This window comes from Cyphomyrmex costatus, unplaced genomic scaffold, assembly GCF_001594065.2.
Source record: "Cyphomyrmex costatus isolate MS0001 unplaced genomic scaffold, Ccosl1.0 scaffold132, whole genome shotgun sequence".
NCBI lineage: Eukaryota > Metazoa > Arthropoda > Insecta > Hymenoptera > Formicidae > Cyphomyrmex > Cyphomyrmex costatus.
In genome coordinates, this window is record NW_017275304.1 from 859395 (window position 1) to 879249 (window position 19855).

The 19855-nt window shown below is 30.3% G+C and overlaps 2 protein-coding genes across 2 annotated transcripts; both read left to right on the top strand.

Moving 5' to 3' along the window:
- The first annotated feature begins 7615 nt into the window (after nucleotides 1-7615).
- LOC108782669 (major royal jelly protein 1-like) lies at nucleotides 7616-9927 on the top strand. Its single transcript, XM_018550991.1, has 7 exons — nucleotides 7616-7805; nucleotides 8114-8280; nucleotides 8463-8678; nucleotides 8837-9008; nucleotides 9192-9427; nucleotides 9550-9770; nucleotides 9877-9927. The coding sequence occupies exons 1-7, from the start codon at nucleotides 7616-7618 to the stop codon at nucleotides 9881-9883; spliced, it is 1209 nt and encodes a 402-aa protein (XP_018406493.1). The 3' UTR covers nucleotides 9884-9927.
- A 2612-nt stretch (nucleotides 9928-12539) lies between these two features.
- On the top strand, nucleotides 12540-16301 carry LOC108782668 (major royal jelly protein 3-like). Its single transcript, XM_018550990.1, has 6 exons — nucleotides 12540-12729; nucleotides 12977-13143; nucleotides 14419-14634; nucleotides 14751-14922; nucleotides 15732-15967; nucleotides 16086-16301. The coding sequence occupies exons 1-6, from the start codon at nucleotides 12540-12542 to the stop codon at nucleotides 16299-16301; spliced, it is 1197 nt and encodes a 398-aa protein (XP_018406492.1).
- Nucleotides 16302-19855: the final 3554 nt, after the last annotated feature.

Consider the following 19855-nt stretch of genomic DNA (forward strand, 5'->3'; position numbering starts at 1 on the left):
GGCTGTTGTGCAAAATATGTCAATCCGTATGGCGAGGAATATAATTTATATTACAAAATAGCGTGTGAAATTTGAGAAGTTTTAGAATAATTATAATATATATATTTTATATGTTATATTCAATAATTATAAATAAAATATTTTAGAAATATATTATAATATATTTAATAGCTGTTATTTTTATCAAACTTAACGATGATGAATTAAATTTAACAGCAAAAGTAAAATTCTTTAATTAAAGGTCGATGAAAAAATTCTTCTCTGATCGAAGACTAAAAAATGATTAATGAGAAGCTAAAGATAATAATCAATTATCAAGTTGGAAAGGATAAAAATATTAAAGAAGATTTTCTTTAATATTTTTATCCTTTACAATTTAATAATTGATTATTATCGAAAAATATATTAAAAAATCAATTGCTTAATTAAAAATGAAGAGCATTTTCGTCAGTTATAAAATCAATATGCTGAATGAAGAAATAAAATCAATTACCAGTCATCAATTATTCGACACAGGTGACAGAGATTTAGCGACGGGTTGCAGCAGGCAAAATGACAGACAGGAGGGCAGACCGGAAGCGAGTTCACCGCTCATTTGCGTCAGGATGAAGCCATGCCCTCAGCCCTGACTTCTGCGCCTCCCCGATTTTCTCCCGTCTGTCTCTTCTTCCCTTCCGAGCCCTCATCCCTGCTGTGTGCCCCCGCTGTAAACCAGCCCCGTTAGATGCCTGGGGCCCATCGCCGCCGACAGTCTCTTCTTCCCGGGGGCGGGACCAAGCAGAACCGGAAGTGCCCGGATATGAGTTTCCGGCGCGGACAATTTGCAACGCGAAATTGAATGATCGACTCCGATAACCGTCCCGGGGCTGTTCCTATCTAGCAGTCGACTACGCGTATTCCAGGTTATGTCGAAAACGAATCGCCAAGCCGCCTCGCCATTAGTACGATTCGTTATCGTCATTACCGGCATCGACGTAGCGCGCCGCGCCGGATCGTTCCGAGGGAGGACGAAAGAGCGTATGGCCGACGATGATTGTGTAATCGCGGTCTGCGGACGCAAACACATCTTGTTATCAGCTACATTGGACTGGATTAAGCAATAATAATAAAACCATTGTATGGAAAGAACAATTTTGTTGAAAAATTTAACCATAGATACAGATTTGAAAATAATTTTTTGCAAGAAATTTTGACATTCTAGCAATTAGCTTCATTGTCAAATTATTTTAACAATCCAAAACAAAATTATTTTGAGATATGTACCTAACTAAATTTTTAAATACTTCAATAACACTGTCTTTTTTGTGTAGCTAAAAAACAATTCAAAAATAAACAAAGATTACAAGCACCTAAAATCTAGCTAGACCGTTAAAGGCATATATAAACTTAAATCATCTCTACATTCGATTTTAACTAATCGAACCAGTCAATTCTTGCTTCTTGATATTTATATCCGTCATCAAATCAGCGTGATTATTAATATTATTGTTATCCACGTTTAATGGGACTGCAGCAATAACGATTAACTACGTTACGCCTCGCAAACCGGTCACGCTTCAGGCAAAGTCAACCTGCGTGTCATCGGCGGCGCGTTCAACACGATACAATCGATAATGGCGATTAATAATACGGATATCACAATTATAATTAGCAGAATCATACGGGTGGTAGATGGGAGGGGACTTGTCGTTTAGCGCGACAATAAATTTTCGCCGTTATCCGCGTCAACGATTTGATCGACGTAAATTTCGTCGCAATTAAACGCGCTGCGCGAAACCGCATTTTGACCGAGATGTCTCTATATATTCAACAATCGCTGCATCGTTTTGTAATATTTCAGCTCGAGGGAGGCCAGGACGAAACGTCGACGCAGATGGTAATAGCTTACTTCGATATATGTACATACTGCGTAACACTTCAACGTGAAGCGCCCACAATTTCTGCGTGATTAAAGTGACTGCGATTTGCATTCAAAAATTTTTTTATAAACTAGTTAAAAAACTAGAGAGATGTTAACTCAAAATTAAAACATTTTTCTCTATAATATTTCTCGTTCCTATGAATCTTTTATAAACCAAGACTTCATGTATAATTACCACAATCGTTATTTTATTTATTCCTAATAGTTGTAATTGTTGTGGAAACCATTGACTTTCCAATGGACGAATTTTTCGGTGTTACAACCAGCAACAATGTTTCTGGGAGAAGCAAGCAAGTGAATAAAAGAAACCTTATCTCTGTATCTCTCTGTTTCTCCCTCTCTCTCTCTCTCTCTCTCTCTCTCTCTCTCTCTCTCTCTCCCTCTCTCTTTCACAAAGGGACATTCTCGCAGCGAGCTTTTGTGCGATTCGTATCATCAGTGGTAGTTGGTAGCTACCTGCAGCTTGCAACGCCATTACCGCTTTGCCTTGCTGGCGACAGAACTGAACTCGAGTGGCACATTACGACTGTTTCTGTCGACTGACGCACCGATAGCGTCACCAGTTTCCACGATTCGTTCAACATAATTCAAACAAAAGTTCTCGAAGTTACGGCCGCGTTGTGTACTACAGTCGGCGTCATATGTACCTACATCGAATCAATGCGCTGGGAATTACAATCCAACGAGGTGAAGGTAAAAGGAAGAGACACGACCGACGAAGATGTTGCTTGAAAGTGATGCTTTAACGTCATCAAAGTTATATAAGCTTCATCTCTGTCTCCTTGATTATATCTTATACACAAAAATTTGTGGGATGTTATACTATTGATCATTCCGATCTTTGATAGCAAAGAGAAATATTAGGTTGGAACAAAAGTAACACTACAAATTTCAAATTCAAACAGTTAATTTCATTAAAAATGAACGAAATTTAAATTTAATAAAAGGGATTAAATTTCTACTTTCAAAAGGTTACTATGTCTTTTGAGTTTCCGTGAGTTTGATAATTTTTACACAGGTATATGTAGAAAACCACGAGCTGAACAAAATGAGAAATTTTATTCTCACTTTGTGGATTCGTCACGTGTCTAAAAGAGATTTGCAAACACTTTGGACTTTCTAACGTGAAAGCTTAAAGTTTTCTATAAAATTGCTTTCAATATGTTTCTAAGATTTTTTTATTACAGATTCTTATTCGGATTAAATAAAATTAGCATTTTAACTTTAATTGCTTATAACTCCATTAAAAATCACCGTGCCATGAACAATTTAAAAAAACAGATTCTTAAAGTTGCAACTTTGCTGTATTGAAAGGTATAACAGGCAAATTTTTTAAAACATGTAGACACGATACAGATGAAGTAGCGTTATGAACTTTTATTCCAGCACGATACATTGTTACATACAAAAATGTATCTATAAAATTGCACAATATAGTATATTAAATTATTTTCAGAGAGCTTATTATTGCTGCTGTTATATTTCTATCGTGATTGTAAAAGAAAGATTATTCACTTTTACTAGCTCGCGTTGATAAAAATCAGTTATAATCGATATGCCTATCAATATTGGAGTGCACGTTCTTGTTCTATAGATCAAGAATTTAATTTCCTTTTCTAGCCGCATGTTAAGTCGGTAACAAACTGTTCTCGATCCATTTGAACGTGTTCAGCGAGAAACAAACGCGAAGGGAGAAAGAGAAAGAGAGAGAGATCGATCAATCACTTCTCGCGTAGAGAAGAGGGTGAAGAGTACAACGGTACGAATGAATTCTCGGATCTCTAGCGACCTTTTTGCCCTCGTTTCACGCGAGGAGAAGGCAGAGAGATTGACTCCAGCAGAATCGCTTTCTTATAGACGATTAAGCGAACGGGTGGGCGGCGTTTCGCTGCCACCGGAAGAAAGAAAGTTCTGCGCGTCAGCCTGCTAAAAATTCAAACGCGCGAATTTCCCCGGGAATAAATTTCCAAGTTTCCCGGCCGAGAACAGCCGAGCAAATACATCGTGCCGAGCTTACCCAGCGCAGCCAGCCAGCGCGCGGTCCAACTGGAAAGTTTGGCGCATTGTCGGCGAATAAACGGAAACGATTGTTGTGCGCGACGTTCGCGGAGGGATGGAAGGCTGAAACTTTGTGGACGCGCGATGCGCATTTATTGGTGCTCGCGATTGGCAACGAATGCGTCTCATCATGCAAGGTGACGTAAGTCAGAATAGCGTGGGACGCGAGAAATAAAAAGGCATTTTAACAGAATAACTCATTCAGAAAAAGAGAACACAGGAACCGTACATACCATGAAGTATCGAGATACTTCGTTAAACACTACAGAGAATAACAACAGGGAAAAATTATTATTCTCATCCTTATGAGATATAAAGCATTCTTGAATGAGGACATGTATGTAAGGGAACTAAACACCTATATACGTAATAAATAATACTGAGAAAAAATATACTAAATTTTAATTACTCATTTGAATATCGACTAAACATTCACTTATAGAAAATAAATATTTACTCGATGAAAAGAAATGATAAATAGATCAAATTAATATTCTTGTTTACCAAATAAATATATACTTGCATTTAGTAAATCTTTAATTGGCGCCATTCAAACGAATTATTTATTAAAATTAATATTTTTTTCAATGCGGTACACATGACACACTACGGAAAAGATGTTTTAATTGATATATAAATTAGATAATAAATAATGCTATTTTCTTTACAAAATTATTCTATAAATATCCAAAGATGATAAAGAACATAGAAGTTCCTTGAAAAGATAGAAATTTTGTTGAAACTAATAGTTGCCTGTAAACTTATAAACATTAACAAAAACAATCTCAAGTGTTGCAATAAATATTGAAAATTAATCGCAAAAAATGAAAATTACTTTAAAAGAACATAAAAAGTGGTTTATCGTGAGATTACAATCGGATACATGTGAATACAAGCGGAAACATTGCAACACTTACTTAATAATAGATTGGACGTGTTTTGCGCGAAATTGCTTGTTTAATCGAAAAAGTTTTACCAATTATAACTGCAGTCTTAATCATAAAATATCAGTTGCTCTGAATCAGATCGCTAATGATATTAATGAATTACGTATGCACCTTCCACTTATTGTAGCACGTTTCATTCTCTCTGTTTATTTAATCTATATTCGTAACGAAAAAACACTGTAGTTGATTTAGGATAATCCTTTATGTTCATGATTTAGAGAATGAAAGTGCCAAGAATACCAAGATGATGACAAAAAAGTTTCTGGTACAAAGTTTTATGTATTATAATTAAATCATTATATAGATAAAAAGCTGACGTTATTTGTCGTCATTTTGGCGTTAAAATAACATTAAAGATGTAATTTTAATGAAAAAAAATAACAGTAAATAACGTCAGCTTATTACTTGGATAATAACGTAGATACATAAAAAAAAAAACAAATTATAAAATGTTAGGTACAGCTTGTGAAATACCAAAGACTATGCATCAAATAATTTTCTACAATTCCCACAGACTGTTCTATTAATTGCTTATAGGAAAATTGATTCTTGGAAAGATGGGCGGTTATTATTGATGCATTTCTGTAATATCTTAAAATTTATAGGTAGATATATTAAAGCTAAAGGTGGCTATTTTAAATGTTAATAATTATTTTTAACATTTAATAATACACATACAAAATCCAATAAGATATAAAATTTTCAAAATTTGTTTTTATGTAAATATATATTAATTTGACAATATTTTGTGACTAAAATTTTTTGTCATGTGCTGTAACATTTTAATTATACTTTATATATTAGTTTTACACAAAATAGGCTGATTATTCTAATCACTCCTTCAAAATTAAAATTGTATAATAAGATTAAAAATAATGTATTTAATAATACACCAAATTAATGTACATAACTCGAAATCATTAATAATGGAATTTGAATAAATACACATAATCCAATGACCAGATTATGAAAAGAATCGTACATATATTGCAGTAACATATGATAGCATAACTACTACGTATTCAAATGCTTATACAATATATCATATATGAATTATGAAAAAAACTAGAATTATCGTATTTGTATCATTCGCCGGTTCTACCACTTATGCCTATGGCCTTATTCCATTTTATTATATAACACGTAAATATATATGTACATAATAAATACGTCACAGTAATCGGAAACAAAAATCGCTTCGAAAAATATATCGTAGTGTTGCAATAAAGTTCGATAAATGTTACGAGAAAATGAATACCACACAATTAATGTAAAAAATGTATATTTATTTTATATATATATATATATATATATATTACAGTTTTATTATATTTTAATAACAGTTATTCGTTGCATTAGCAATATCAAAATTATATGATCAAATATATTATATTCACGATAAATATATCCATTATTGACTTGAAGAAAAGTCCGTTTATATACATGTAAAAGAACTTTCCCTCATCCCATCATTTGTTACGAAATTTTCCTTGCAATTATATTATTCGATAGAGCAAAGTTTCAGATTTAAGAATTTGTTTTTTTAATTTGTTTTTTTTAATTGGTATAATGATTTTTAACAGAGTTATAAGCAATTAAAATTAGAATGCTTTCTCTCTCTCTCTCTCTCTCTCTCTCTCTCTTCCTTTATTTAACTTGTGAGTAACTCAGGAATAAAAAATCGTAGAAACATTTAAAAAAAATGATTTTGTAGCAAGTTTCAAGCTTTCACGAAAGTTAGTAGAAAATTTTCGTAAATATTTTTTGAACACATAAAAGACCTATAAAATGAAAAGAAAATTTTGCATTTTTTTCAGCTCGTAATTTTTTATATATATAAATTATTAAACTTACAAAAACTAAAAAAATATAGTAATCATTTGAAAGTACAGATTTCAAGCTTTAAGACTTTTAATTTCGTTCATTTTTAACAAAGATATTTTTAAAAAACCGTTCTTTTTCATTGTAAAAAAACTTTTTCTCCAATCCAATATTTAATGCATCTAGAACAAGTTGTGTTTTTAAACTTTTATCTTTTATTGCATATATTGACAAATATGATAACATATCAAACAAACTGTTTTTCATAATAAAAGAATAATTTTAAGATATGCGCGTGTATATGTTACAGGTAATAAACTTATGAACTTAAGAACATTTGAAATGAAATACACGAGTAAGTATAAATTATTTAAGGATAACATACTTTTTTAATTTATATATATTGTACTATGATTTCATATTGTTGATAAAATAATATGCTATATTTTATATACATGTAAATTCTATATACACTATATACATATTCTGTATATAGATTATTTATAATAATTATATCAACTTACTATACATATATATTCACTAAGTATTCTAGATATCAATGATTATCAATGACTAGAATTTATGAAGCGATACATATATAAATACGTTAAATATAATGTATGTATAATATTTATTATGCAATAAATGCAAGTATCACAACTTCGACTTCAAATTAGGTTAGAATTGTTTATCAGTGACAAGCTAAACGAAGATATACTTTTAAATTTTTATATGCATTATAAAGCGAATATATCATAAATACATGCCAACATTAGTCTCATTCATGCATTCGCTTTCATAAAATACGTATATCTATTAACTCATTTGGTTATTATTGTGCATCTAAATGACTATACACTACGCCACAATGAAACGTTTTTTGCTTGTTATACCAATTCTATCAATGACAACTACGAGTTTCGGTAAATCGCTTCTCAAGTACGAATGGAAATACCTAGATATTCTTTGGGACAGTCCGCGCCAAAAAGAAGAAGCGATTTACTTTGGCAGATACAATCCTAACGTAGCTTTTTTATACGATATAGATAAGGCGGATGGTAAGTTGAGAATTATTCAAAAATTTTATAATAAATTTTTATATCAACATTTTTTATAAATTTCTTTATCATTGTTGTACTATACGTACTAAACGTCATCAAATTCTAAGTTTGATTAAATGTTTTTTATATTGCTAATGCAATAAATAACTGCCATTATAATAAACTATTATATATATATATATACACACACACATATATATATATATACATACCAGTTTCATTGCAATACATATATACATATATACACGATGAATATACGAATACGTATCTAGCACAATTTGCGTTTCTAAACAAATCTTTTATAGATGGTAGAGTATTTATTACTGCGATGAGAGACAAAGGCATACCAGTTGGTGTGCTGACCATAACTGAGAAACAAGGAGAAGGTGGGCCACTACTACGTCCATATCCAGATTGGTCTTGGTATAAAGATGATTGTGAAGGAATCACAGGTGGTGTTTATCAAGTACAAGTTAGTATTAATATTTTTTATCTAATTGTAAGTAACGAATTATATATTCGACTGTTACGTTTAAACAACCAACAATATGTTGGATATTGTAACACTAACATATTGTCAATAATTATTGATGTAAAAACAATAAAATATATAATATATAAAAATATAAATCATTTGCATTTTCTTCATCTCAGATTATATGCAATCATCTATTCGTTGTGGATGAGGGTAGAATTGGGGACGATCAATTATGCTTACCACAACTACTGATCTTCGAATTATCAACTGATAAATTGGTTAAACGTGTTACTATTCCGTTTAACATTGCTCATAATAAAACTGGCATCGGATTGATAGCTTCAGTTGCCGTTTTTGCCCCGTATTGCCAAAATGTGAAGGATAATGCTATTGTTAGTACATTTTCTTTAAATAGAAAAAATTGTTTAGTATGACAGAGAGAGAGAGAGAGAGAGAGAGAGAGAGAGAGAGAGAAAGAGAGAGAAACAGAGTTTATATTTTAAATAAATACGCAAATATAACATTGTATTAATAACATGGCGATACTCAGGTATTCATAGGAGATGTGGAAGGTGGTGGCTTAGTAGTATATAACGGGTATACTTCAAAGTTATGCAGAGTCGAATCTGATTTCATGAAATCAACTCATGAAGCGATCGTGTTAACAAACGAACGATATCCTAATGACGACACTGTTTATGGCATGACAATTATTGATGAAGGCAAGTATATATTTGAATTTTTTAATGAAAAGAAAAAATTTTCAGATAATTAAATCTCAGAAAAGTTTGATCAAAGTCTTGTTATAAGTTCTCTGACACAAGAGGGGCAAATGAACAAGCGGTTATTAATACGTTATTCTAATCCCTGTAATTGTTAACACTTTCTCTCATTGTAAATTTTAGATTTATACTATGTCCCTTTCGCGGGAAGCAAAATGTATAAAACAAAAATGTCGAACTTAATAGAATGTTCGCCAAAGGATATTAATGAAGCTAACAAGGAAACTCAATTGGTGGGTTCATTAGAAGGCCAAACAGTTGCAATAACGTCTAACAGATGTGTAATATTTTTCAGCGATATTACAAAAACGTCTGTTATGTGCGCAGACGCCACTAAGGAAATTAATTCCAAAAATAAAGTAAGATATTCGAATAAAATTATTCTTTGTACTAAATTATTTTACAAAATATTTGTCGCACTACGATCAACAATATTGCTTAACACTGCATTTTTATTATTGTAAATGATATTGGTTCTAAGGAGATCGTCGCGTATGATCCAAAAATGGAATTTATAAGCGGGATGAAGATTAGAAATGGTGAATTATTAGTTCTATCAAATAGATACCATTTACATGTCTACAATGTAGTTTATAATAATAACACTTTTGATAGCAACGAGGTAAACTTCCGTGTTCTCTCGATTCCCATTGCAGAGATAGAAAAGAATACAAAATGCTTTTCTTCTTGCAAAATACTAAGGTATGTTCATACTTAATATTTTATTGCATTTTGTCATATATGACAACATATCAAATAAACTTTTTTTCATAATAAAAGAACAATTTAAAAAAAATATATGTTACAGGAAATAAACCCGTGGATTTACGGGCTCATTAAATGAATTACAAGTATAATTTTGAATAATTTTATGTTAAGTATAAATAAGTTTTCTTAAGATTTGTATAAACATCATATGTAATATGATTATTAGAATATAAATAAAACTTATCTTCCTCTTACTCCCCTCCCTCTTTCTCTCTCTATCGAATGTATTATAAAAATCTATTAATTAAATAAATAAGTCTAACAGTTAATTGTCGCAAAAAATCGAAATAATACATTGAATTACAGAGAATAACAAGGGAAAGATTGCTATTTTTTTTTCTCATGCTTAGAAGATGTGAAGCATTCTTGACCATTGACATGTATGTGAGCGAAGTAAATTGCAATAAGGAAATATACAATAAATTTTAATAAATATTTATTTGTGTGTGTGTGTGTGTATTAACTATACATTTGTTTATAATGATTCAGTAAAAAGAAATGATATACAAATTGAATTAATTCTTGTACCAAATAAATATGTCTTTGTATTTATTAACTATTTAGTTTGTATTAAAAAATTATTTATTAAAATTTAATATATCTTTTAGTGTGATACAACTGATACGATACGAAGAAAGTATCTCGTTTATAGTTAGAAATAATAATTGCCTGTCACTCATAAACACTCACAAAAACAATATCTTAAGTTTCGCAACAAATATTGAAAATTAAATGCAAAGTAAAATTTTAGTTAAACGAAGATCAAAATGATCTGTCGCGGAATTACAATTGGATCACGTGAATGCAAATGGAAACATTGCAGCACTTAGTCAATCGTGGATTGGACGTGCTTTGCATGAGACTGCTTGTCGTAGTCGGAATAGTTATACCAGTTATGACCAATCTTAACCACAAAATACCAATTGCACCAAACCAGATCACTAACGACATTGATGGACCGTGTATGCATCTCCAATTTGTAGCACATCTCATTCTCTCTATGTATCTTCCCTAATCGTAATAAAGAAACACTGAAATCAATTTATACTAATCATTTATATCTTCGATTTAGGAATTATATAATAATAAACGTGCCAAAAATATAAGGAAAAATGATGCTATCCAGAAAGGCCTTCAAGTTTATACATCGAAGCTAAAGATAGATATTTTAAATGTTATTATTTTTAATTTTTTATAAGATATAATTCAAAATTCTGTTTTTTTTTTTAATAAATATATGTAACTTATGTTTATTTAAGTATATGTAACTAATGATTTTATAAACACAAAACTTCGTGGCCAAACGTTTTTGTCATCTTGTATTAATTATTTTTCATATTTAGAGAGAAAGAGAGAGAGTATGACAATCATTCTAATCACTTCTTTAAAATAAAAATTATTAAAATTAATAATAATTGTATAATAGTATATACAAAATTAATCTCGCTTCTCCATACAAAATTATCAGTAATGGATAATTAGAAATGATATACATAATACAATGACCAAAATGCGAAGAAAGACGAATATTGTAATAACATATGATAATAACGTAATTACTATGTACTTTTCATTGCAAATCTATTTCTTTAAATATACATGTTTTCATATACGTAGCATTTAAATGTTTATACGTATATGAATTGTAAAAATTCCGATTATCGTACTTCTGTCATTCACCGTATTGCGATACTTAGGCGTACGATTTAATTTCATTTTATTATATAACATGTAAATGTATATGTACGTGGTAAATATATTACAGTGATCAGGACCAAAAGTCGTTTCAAAAAATACATTCTATTATGCTCTGTATCTAAAAGATCCGTAATCGTAAAAATGTCACTTCAACTTAATCAGAGCAATTTAATAAAATGAATATGTGTGTAGAAATGCATAAATTTTACAATTTTCTATCAATTTAGTTATATAAATTTATGTATAAACTTTTTGTCTTTTTATCAATAATGATTCCATATTGCTGATAAAATGATATGTTACATTCATTTTAAACATAGCAAATCTTGTACATATTGTATACTCTACACATGTATTGTAATAATTATATTAATTGATTATAATATATATACATATACACTACTCAACAAAATTAAAGGATCATTTGTTGCACCCCGCAAAAATAGGCAAATTTTAAGATAGAATAACTTCATAAATATTAGTAAAACTCAGTAAAACCGTGTTTAGCGATCTGGAAAGTAGAGATTTCATGTTGTAAAACGTTTTTTTAAACATCTCGATATGATGATTTTTGACGAAGTTATTCTATCTTGAAATTTACCTATTTTTACAGGATGAAACAAATGATCCTTTAATTTTGTTGAATAGTATTCACTAATTGTTCTAGATATATTATCATTAACTAGATACATGAAGAAACACATATGTATATGCATTATACGTATATAATGTATGTATCTCTTATGCAATGAATGTACGAGTAGGTATCAATAATTTCTAATTGTAAGTTCAACTTACAATTAGGTTGCAATTGTTTATCAGATTAGCTAAATAAGAATATACATACTTCTGAATTTTCATATGCATTATAATGCGAATATATCATAAATACTTGCTAAAATAAGTCTCATTCATGTATCCACTTCTACGAAGTACATATTTCTTATACCTCGACAGTTTATCTATATATGATTCCGCATATACATGATTATATAGTACGTAAAAATGAAACATTTTTTGCTCGAAATATCATTTCTGTCGATGACAGCTATAAGTTTCGGCAAATTGCTTCTCAATTACGAATGGAAATATCTAGACATTCTTTGGGACAGCCCACAACAAAAAGAAGAAGCAATATATTTTGGCAAATACACTCCTAATATAGCTTATTTGTATGATATAGATAGGGCGGATGGTAAGCTGACATTACTCATTATAATAATTCTTTATATGAATATTCTTTATGAATTTCTTTATTACTGTTGTAAACGTCGTTACGCTCTAAGATTGATCGTATACAATTTTGATATTGCTAATGCAACAAATAACTGCTATCGTAATAAAATTGTAATATATATGTATATATATGTATATATATATGTATATATTATATATATTCACAATAAATATAATAAAAATTATGTTTTCAAAACTTTTTATAGATGGCAGAGTATTTATTACTGCGACGAGAGACGATGGCGTACCACTTGGTGTAATGACAGTAACTGAGAAACAAGGAGAGGGTGGGCCACTTCTACGTGCATATCCAGATTGGTCTTGGTATAAAGATGATTGTAAAGGAATTACAGGCGGTGTTTATCAAATACAAGTTAGTATTAATAAGTATCTTTTATTAACAGGGGAACATAGAAGTGTCCCTCTCCGATTTTAATGAACTTTTAGTATATTATTCTATAGACAAAAATAAGAAATACGTATTTTTTATATCAGCTGAGTCACACGTTAAAAGGGTGAAAACCTCTCTCGAAAAAATTTGTTTTTTTTTCTTTCAGAATAAATATGGTCGAAACCATAAAAGATAAAAAAAAATTTCCAGAATAAAAATTGAATGGCTTCAAGAGTACTTTATAACTATAATAAACAAAATCTTTTAATTATTTGTTTATTATATACCCCTACCCCTACCCCTATTTTCAAAAATGTTTAAATTTTTATATGACAAGAATTAAAAAACACTGCACTAAAAAAACAATGATATATGAAAATTACGAATAATCATTTTTTAAATATGAATGAAAACGTCTCTATACATGTATACGCACTCCATATGTATCCATCTTATACCGCGTTGGCTGCGCGAGATAACGTTGGAAGTAGATACAACACAGTGCAGTAACAGTACAGCAGTGACTATCAAAACAAGTTTTTTAAGTAGTAGTAATAATAATAATAATAATAACAAAAAAATAGTGATTTTGTTAAACTCTACTAAAATCAATTAAATGCTTTTGATAGTATATAAAAAATATACAAAATATTTTGGACAATTAAAAGCAAAGAAAGAATAAAGAAATAATTACTTTTATATTTTATTCATTTTATTTTCATTGTAGAACAGCTAATTTCAATGTTCAATGTTGACATAAAGAGTATATTAATAAGATGTTTTGTGTGATGTTATGCAGAAAATAGATTTGCTGCTTCATAGTTTTATCTACGTTGTTGACAAATAAGTATAAAAAAAGCACAAATAGTTGCAAATTTAGAGTTTCGCTTATTAGCCTTGATTTTGAAGAAGTATCTATTTTTGAAGTTTTTATTACTGTTTATATTTGTGTGATTTCGACGATACTTATTCTAAAAAGAAAAAACCGATTTTTTTCAAGGAAGGTTTTCACCTCCTCAACGTACGACTTAACCAATGAAAAGAAATACCTATTTTTTATTTTTTCGTCTATATAAAACAATAAACTAAAAGATTATCAGTGGGACATTTTCATGTTGTAAATAATGAATTATACATCCGACTGTTGCGTTTAAAACCACCGCAGTATATTGGACATTTTAACACTTATATTATGTTCCTAATAATTATTTAAGTAATAACAATAAAATATAAATAATTTGCATTTTGTTATCTCAGATTACATGCAATCATCTATTTGTTGTGGATGGTGGCAGAATTGGGGAGAATCAAATATGCTTACCACAGCTACTAATCTTTGATTTATCAACTGATGAATTAGTTAAACGTGTTACTATACCACTTAACATTGCTCATAATAAAACTGGCGATGGATTGATAGCTTCAATTACCGTTTTTGCACCTGACTGTCAAAATGTAAAGGATAATGCTATTGTTAGTACATTTTCTTTAAATTAAAAAAATTGTATAATATAAGAGAGAGAAACAGAGTTTATATTTTAAATAAATATGGAAATATAATGTTGTATTAATAAAATTGCGGTACTCAGGTATTCATAGGAGATGTGGAAGGTGCTGGTTTAATAACATATAATGGATATACTTCAAAGTTATGCAGAGTCGAATCTGATTTTATGAAACAGACTGATGTTGATATCCTATTAGCGAACAAGCGATATCCTACTACTGACACCATCTACGGCGTGACAATTATTGGTGAAGGCAAGTATTTTTATTTTTTTTTTAACAAGAAAAGAATATTTCCAGATAGCTAAATCTGAGGAAACGGATTTTGTGTTAAGTCTACTATAAGTTTCTTATATCAAAAATGCGATCAATTTAACATAGAATAAACAAGAAAAAAATATTTCTAGATAGCTAAATCTGAGGAAACGGATTTTGTCAGGGAATGGAAGTAACTCGTTACTTGTAACGAAGTTACAGTTACAAGTTACTTTTTTGATTTATATTTCATTTAATATTATATTGAAAATGACTCAAATTTAAGAGCGAAACGTTTACATATATTTTTATGTATTCATAGTAAAAGTTTTAATAAATACACAAACAGTTAGTGTACGATCCTTAAAGACATTATATTTTGATTGTTTTTCTTATTTTTTGGAAATAGGAAATGATCATAACGATCAAAGCTGGATCTTTAATACTTAAATAATTCAACGTGAATATGTATATATCATATACATATATGTATATACATATATATGTATACATATACTTGCATATACATATATCATATTTGAACTACGTGCCGAAATTTTTTATCGGACTCAAAAACGCAACTAAACTACCGAAAATAATATCACAATTAAATTTTGATGCTCAATGAGTATCTATTAAAGAATCTCAATATATTCGAAATCTGTATAAAATAATTTACTTATTGCGAAAGATATATATTATCTCGACCGAGAGTCGAACCCGGATCTTTAGCGTTTTTTCAATTTAAACAAGCATTTACCGACATTTCTCTAATATCTATAATTTTTAACTTTCATTATAAATTTTAGATTTATACTATGTCCCTTTCGCGGGAAGCAAAATGTATAAAACAAAAATGTCGAACTTAATAGAATGTTCGCCAAAGGATATTAATGAAGCTAATAAAGAAACTCAATTGGCGGGTGTATTAGGAGGCCAGACAGTTGCGATAACATCTGACAGATGTGGAATATTTTTTAGCGATATTACAAAAACATCTATTATGTGCGCGGACGCTGTTAAAGAAATTAATTCCAAAAACAAAGTAAGATATCCGAGTTCAATTATTCTTTATATCAAATTATTTTACGAATTATTTGTTACTCTACGATTAACAGTATTGCTCAAAATTGCATTTTATTATCGTAAATATTGGTTCTAAGGAGATCGTTGCATATGATCCAAAAATGGAATTTGTAAGTGGGATGAAGATTAGACATGGTGAATTATTGGCCTTATCAAATAGATATCAAATACACATCTATAAGTTATTCTATTATAATAATACATTTAATATGAACGAGATCAATTTCCGTGTTTTCTCAATGCCCATTGCAGAGGTAGAAAGGAATACAAAGTGCTTTTCTTCTTGCAATTAATAAGGTATCTCCATATTTTTAATTGTTATTGCATATTTTGATATACTTATATAGGAACATTTGAACATTTTCTTCCATAATGAAAACAATTTTAAGTTATGTATATTTATTTTACAGGAAATAAACCTGTTGATTTATGGATCTTTTAAATTATAAGTGTACTTGTGAATAATTTTAATTTAAGAATAAATAAATTTTTCTAAGATAAATAAAATTTTCTAAGATTTTTTCAAACACATAATATGTAATGTGACTGTTAATAATATAAATAAAACTTTTCTTTCTCCTCTTGTTTGTCTGTTTCTTTCCTTGATGTATTATAAAATGCTATTAATTAAATATGTAATTAAGTTAATAGTCTACCTAAATCGAAATATCTCGATGAATATCACAAAAAATAATAACAAGGAAAGATTATTTTACATTATATATATGTATATAATGTAAAATATATTCAATTTTTCTTCGCACTATCATTAAAAAGTAAAAAAACTTTGAAGAGATGGTAGCGTTAACTAACATCTGTGGGAAAGGATTAAGTAATCTCCATTCTTAACTTTCGAAATAGATATATACCCATTTTCATATGATTTATTCATATTAATCTTTGCTTTTGCCACGAATCATCATTTTAACGAGTTGTATGCTTAACCAAGAGCATCTATCTTCGACAAATTAGTTTTGTTAGTAATGATTTATCACTTGATTCTTGACGTTGTGATCTTAAAATGTTCACGTCAGCAAATAAATATTCCGTTCCATCGGTAGCCGATCATCGCGCACTTAGTATATATTTCACAACGAAACAATAACAATGAGGCTCATATACATCACAGACGGAACAGCCAGTTATTGTCTGAGTCTGAGACTGGGTGCGGTATTTGGTGATAGTTCCCTGGTATTTACTGGATTGCAAATTGGGGCGGAAATAGCTTCCGGCGTGTTCAGGACGATTATACCGCATGCTCTGGGTACCTTCTGGTCACGGCCCAAATGCACTTTATGTGGCTAAAGTAAGATTCGACAAGATCTAGTCGGTTACGTTATAGTTTACGGCCACTCGTAAAAATTTTGTTGTACTATATTTGAATTTTTGCAACTAATAATCTGCGAGTAATTTTTTATGATTAAGCAAACAATAATAAATCTATGTGCTCTCCAGGAAATATATGATTATATTCGAGGCAAAAGTGTCAAATAAAAAAACTAACATTTATAACAGATTTCATTCCTATTTACATATAACTAAAACGTATATTCACTTATCTTTTCAATGTAAGACATTCGTTATTAGAATCCGTCCCTTTTCTAACAAAAGATTAATTCTTAAAAAAAAAGTTAAACGTACAGTAAGCTGACCAATTTTAAGTAGTACTTTTTAATTAATATACTATAAACAATATATTATACATATCATTCTAATTATCAATGAAAATTGAAACATAACGATTAAAACAAAACAATGTTACGTCGCAAGATCAAGATGTAGACGACGCACGCGTCTAATTATTATCCGACTAATTTCAGTTCGATTGCGTGATAACAGCCACTTTGAGCGGTAAGCTTGCGAAAATTCGTCGTCCTATACAAGTCAAGGACGACTGATCGTTACGCAGATGGAGAATAATGGGTGGACGAGTATCATCGAGGCGGGAATTACATTCCGATAATCAATAAGCTTTTAATTCCGGCAAGCGTCGATTAACCGTGCCTGGTATTTATCGAAGTTGAACATGATATTTATCGGAGTGCAACGCCGATATTTATCGAGATCGCGGCCGTCGTGTTTGTCAACGGACCGTTGGGTCCTGGCCGATGTGTTTGAATTCAAAGTCGTCCGACTATCGCCATTAAAATTATCCCAGTGCGTAAGTGATGCAAACTTTTAATTGTCGATGTTAGTATCAGTATTGATTGGCGACAAGGATTGTTTACCATGATGAAATTTTGCACTGACTCTCGAAACGAAACGTAAAGAAACGATATTTTAAATCAACAAACATGAAAAAATCGGATTGCACTAGAAACTCATATAATTACAATTAAACAATTTTCTATACAACATATACTATACAACATACACTATAAAAAATCTATATATATTCATAATACACATACAATAGATATATTGTAAAATGCGTATTTTTCTATCATTAAAAATAGTGATAGTTATGCGCGTTTATAATAACGAAATATGAATTAGTTATAAAAAAAATCTAGAGAATTTGCTTTCAACATATTTAAATTATAATACACTTTCTTCTAAGAGAATGTATCGCTTCTAACAAGGCTCTATCCATATTATTTTTATCATGATTGAATCATAACTCAGCGTGTCGGTATTAGAGAATACAAATCTCAAGTTCTCTCTGTATGTTTTACACGTGTCTACTTTAGGATCAAAGTTTGCAAAAATGGAAAAATGGAAGACTGCACGATGGCCACCATAAACGGTGACTCGCGAAATTGATGGAGATACGTACTTTTATCGATGTACTTGAAAAAGACAGACAGCGCTACAACGCTGAAGCGGGCCGGCCCTCGACAGTTTGATACGGTTTACGGTAAACACATTTCGGTGGCAATCACGTCATGAGGCAAGCAAGCAGCTAGCAAGCAAGCAAGCAAGACTAGTTGAGCCGAAGAGTACGTGATGCTTCCTAGGATGGGGAAGGTGCGCGAGTGGTCGCTGAAGAGCTCTTAGCCGACCCTTTGTTGTCCCTGCCATCCCCACTTCTATCATCACGCAAGGGATGACGGTGGGGCTGGTATGGGGGTTAAAGGGTGGCCTCTCTTGGCCAAAGGCCGCTGATTTACTTAGCCTATGGAGTGCTCTTCCAGAGACTCGCCCGCGCCAAGAATATCATGTACCGAGTGTCCAGCGACGAGTATCCTACGATACTTTAATAACGTATATTGAAGATTAATTGGTCGAAAAACCCTAATACGAGATATCGAGAATACGGTGGTCAAGAATATAGTGTGACTGAATTAAAAACGATCAAGGTTCGTTGAAACGGCATCGCGTAGAATTCGCACGTTCAATCTATAATTACATAAGCACACGCATATCGATCTGCCATTTCTTCATTTATTTTAATGATTTAAACGATACTGACTCCATTTTCATATAATGTACTTTAAATTAAAAATAAAAAACCCAAAACCTTTTTTATGAACCATCAAGATAGAGGTTTACTTGGATTTCATACTTCAAACAAGACGTGTAGTTGTGGATAAGATATTAAATATATGTGCTTATTATACTATCAACCAAAATGATTTACATATCTAAGCAATAAAAAGAAAAATTATTCCAATATTAAATATTTTAAGATATATACTTGAACATATAACTTGTTAATTCTCAGTATTCTGATATAATTTATAAAAACAACTTTTCTCCCTCTTTTCTTCATAATATGTAATATCAAATTACTAATTTATATAGATGATTAGAAAATATTAGAATAAAATTGGCGCATTACACACACACAATAATAAAAATAATTAATATAATTATTTACGCGATTTTTAATGAATAAATAGAAGTT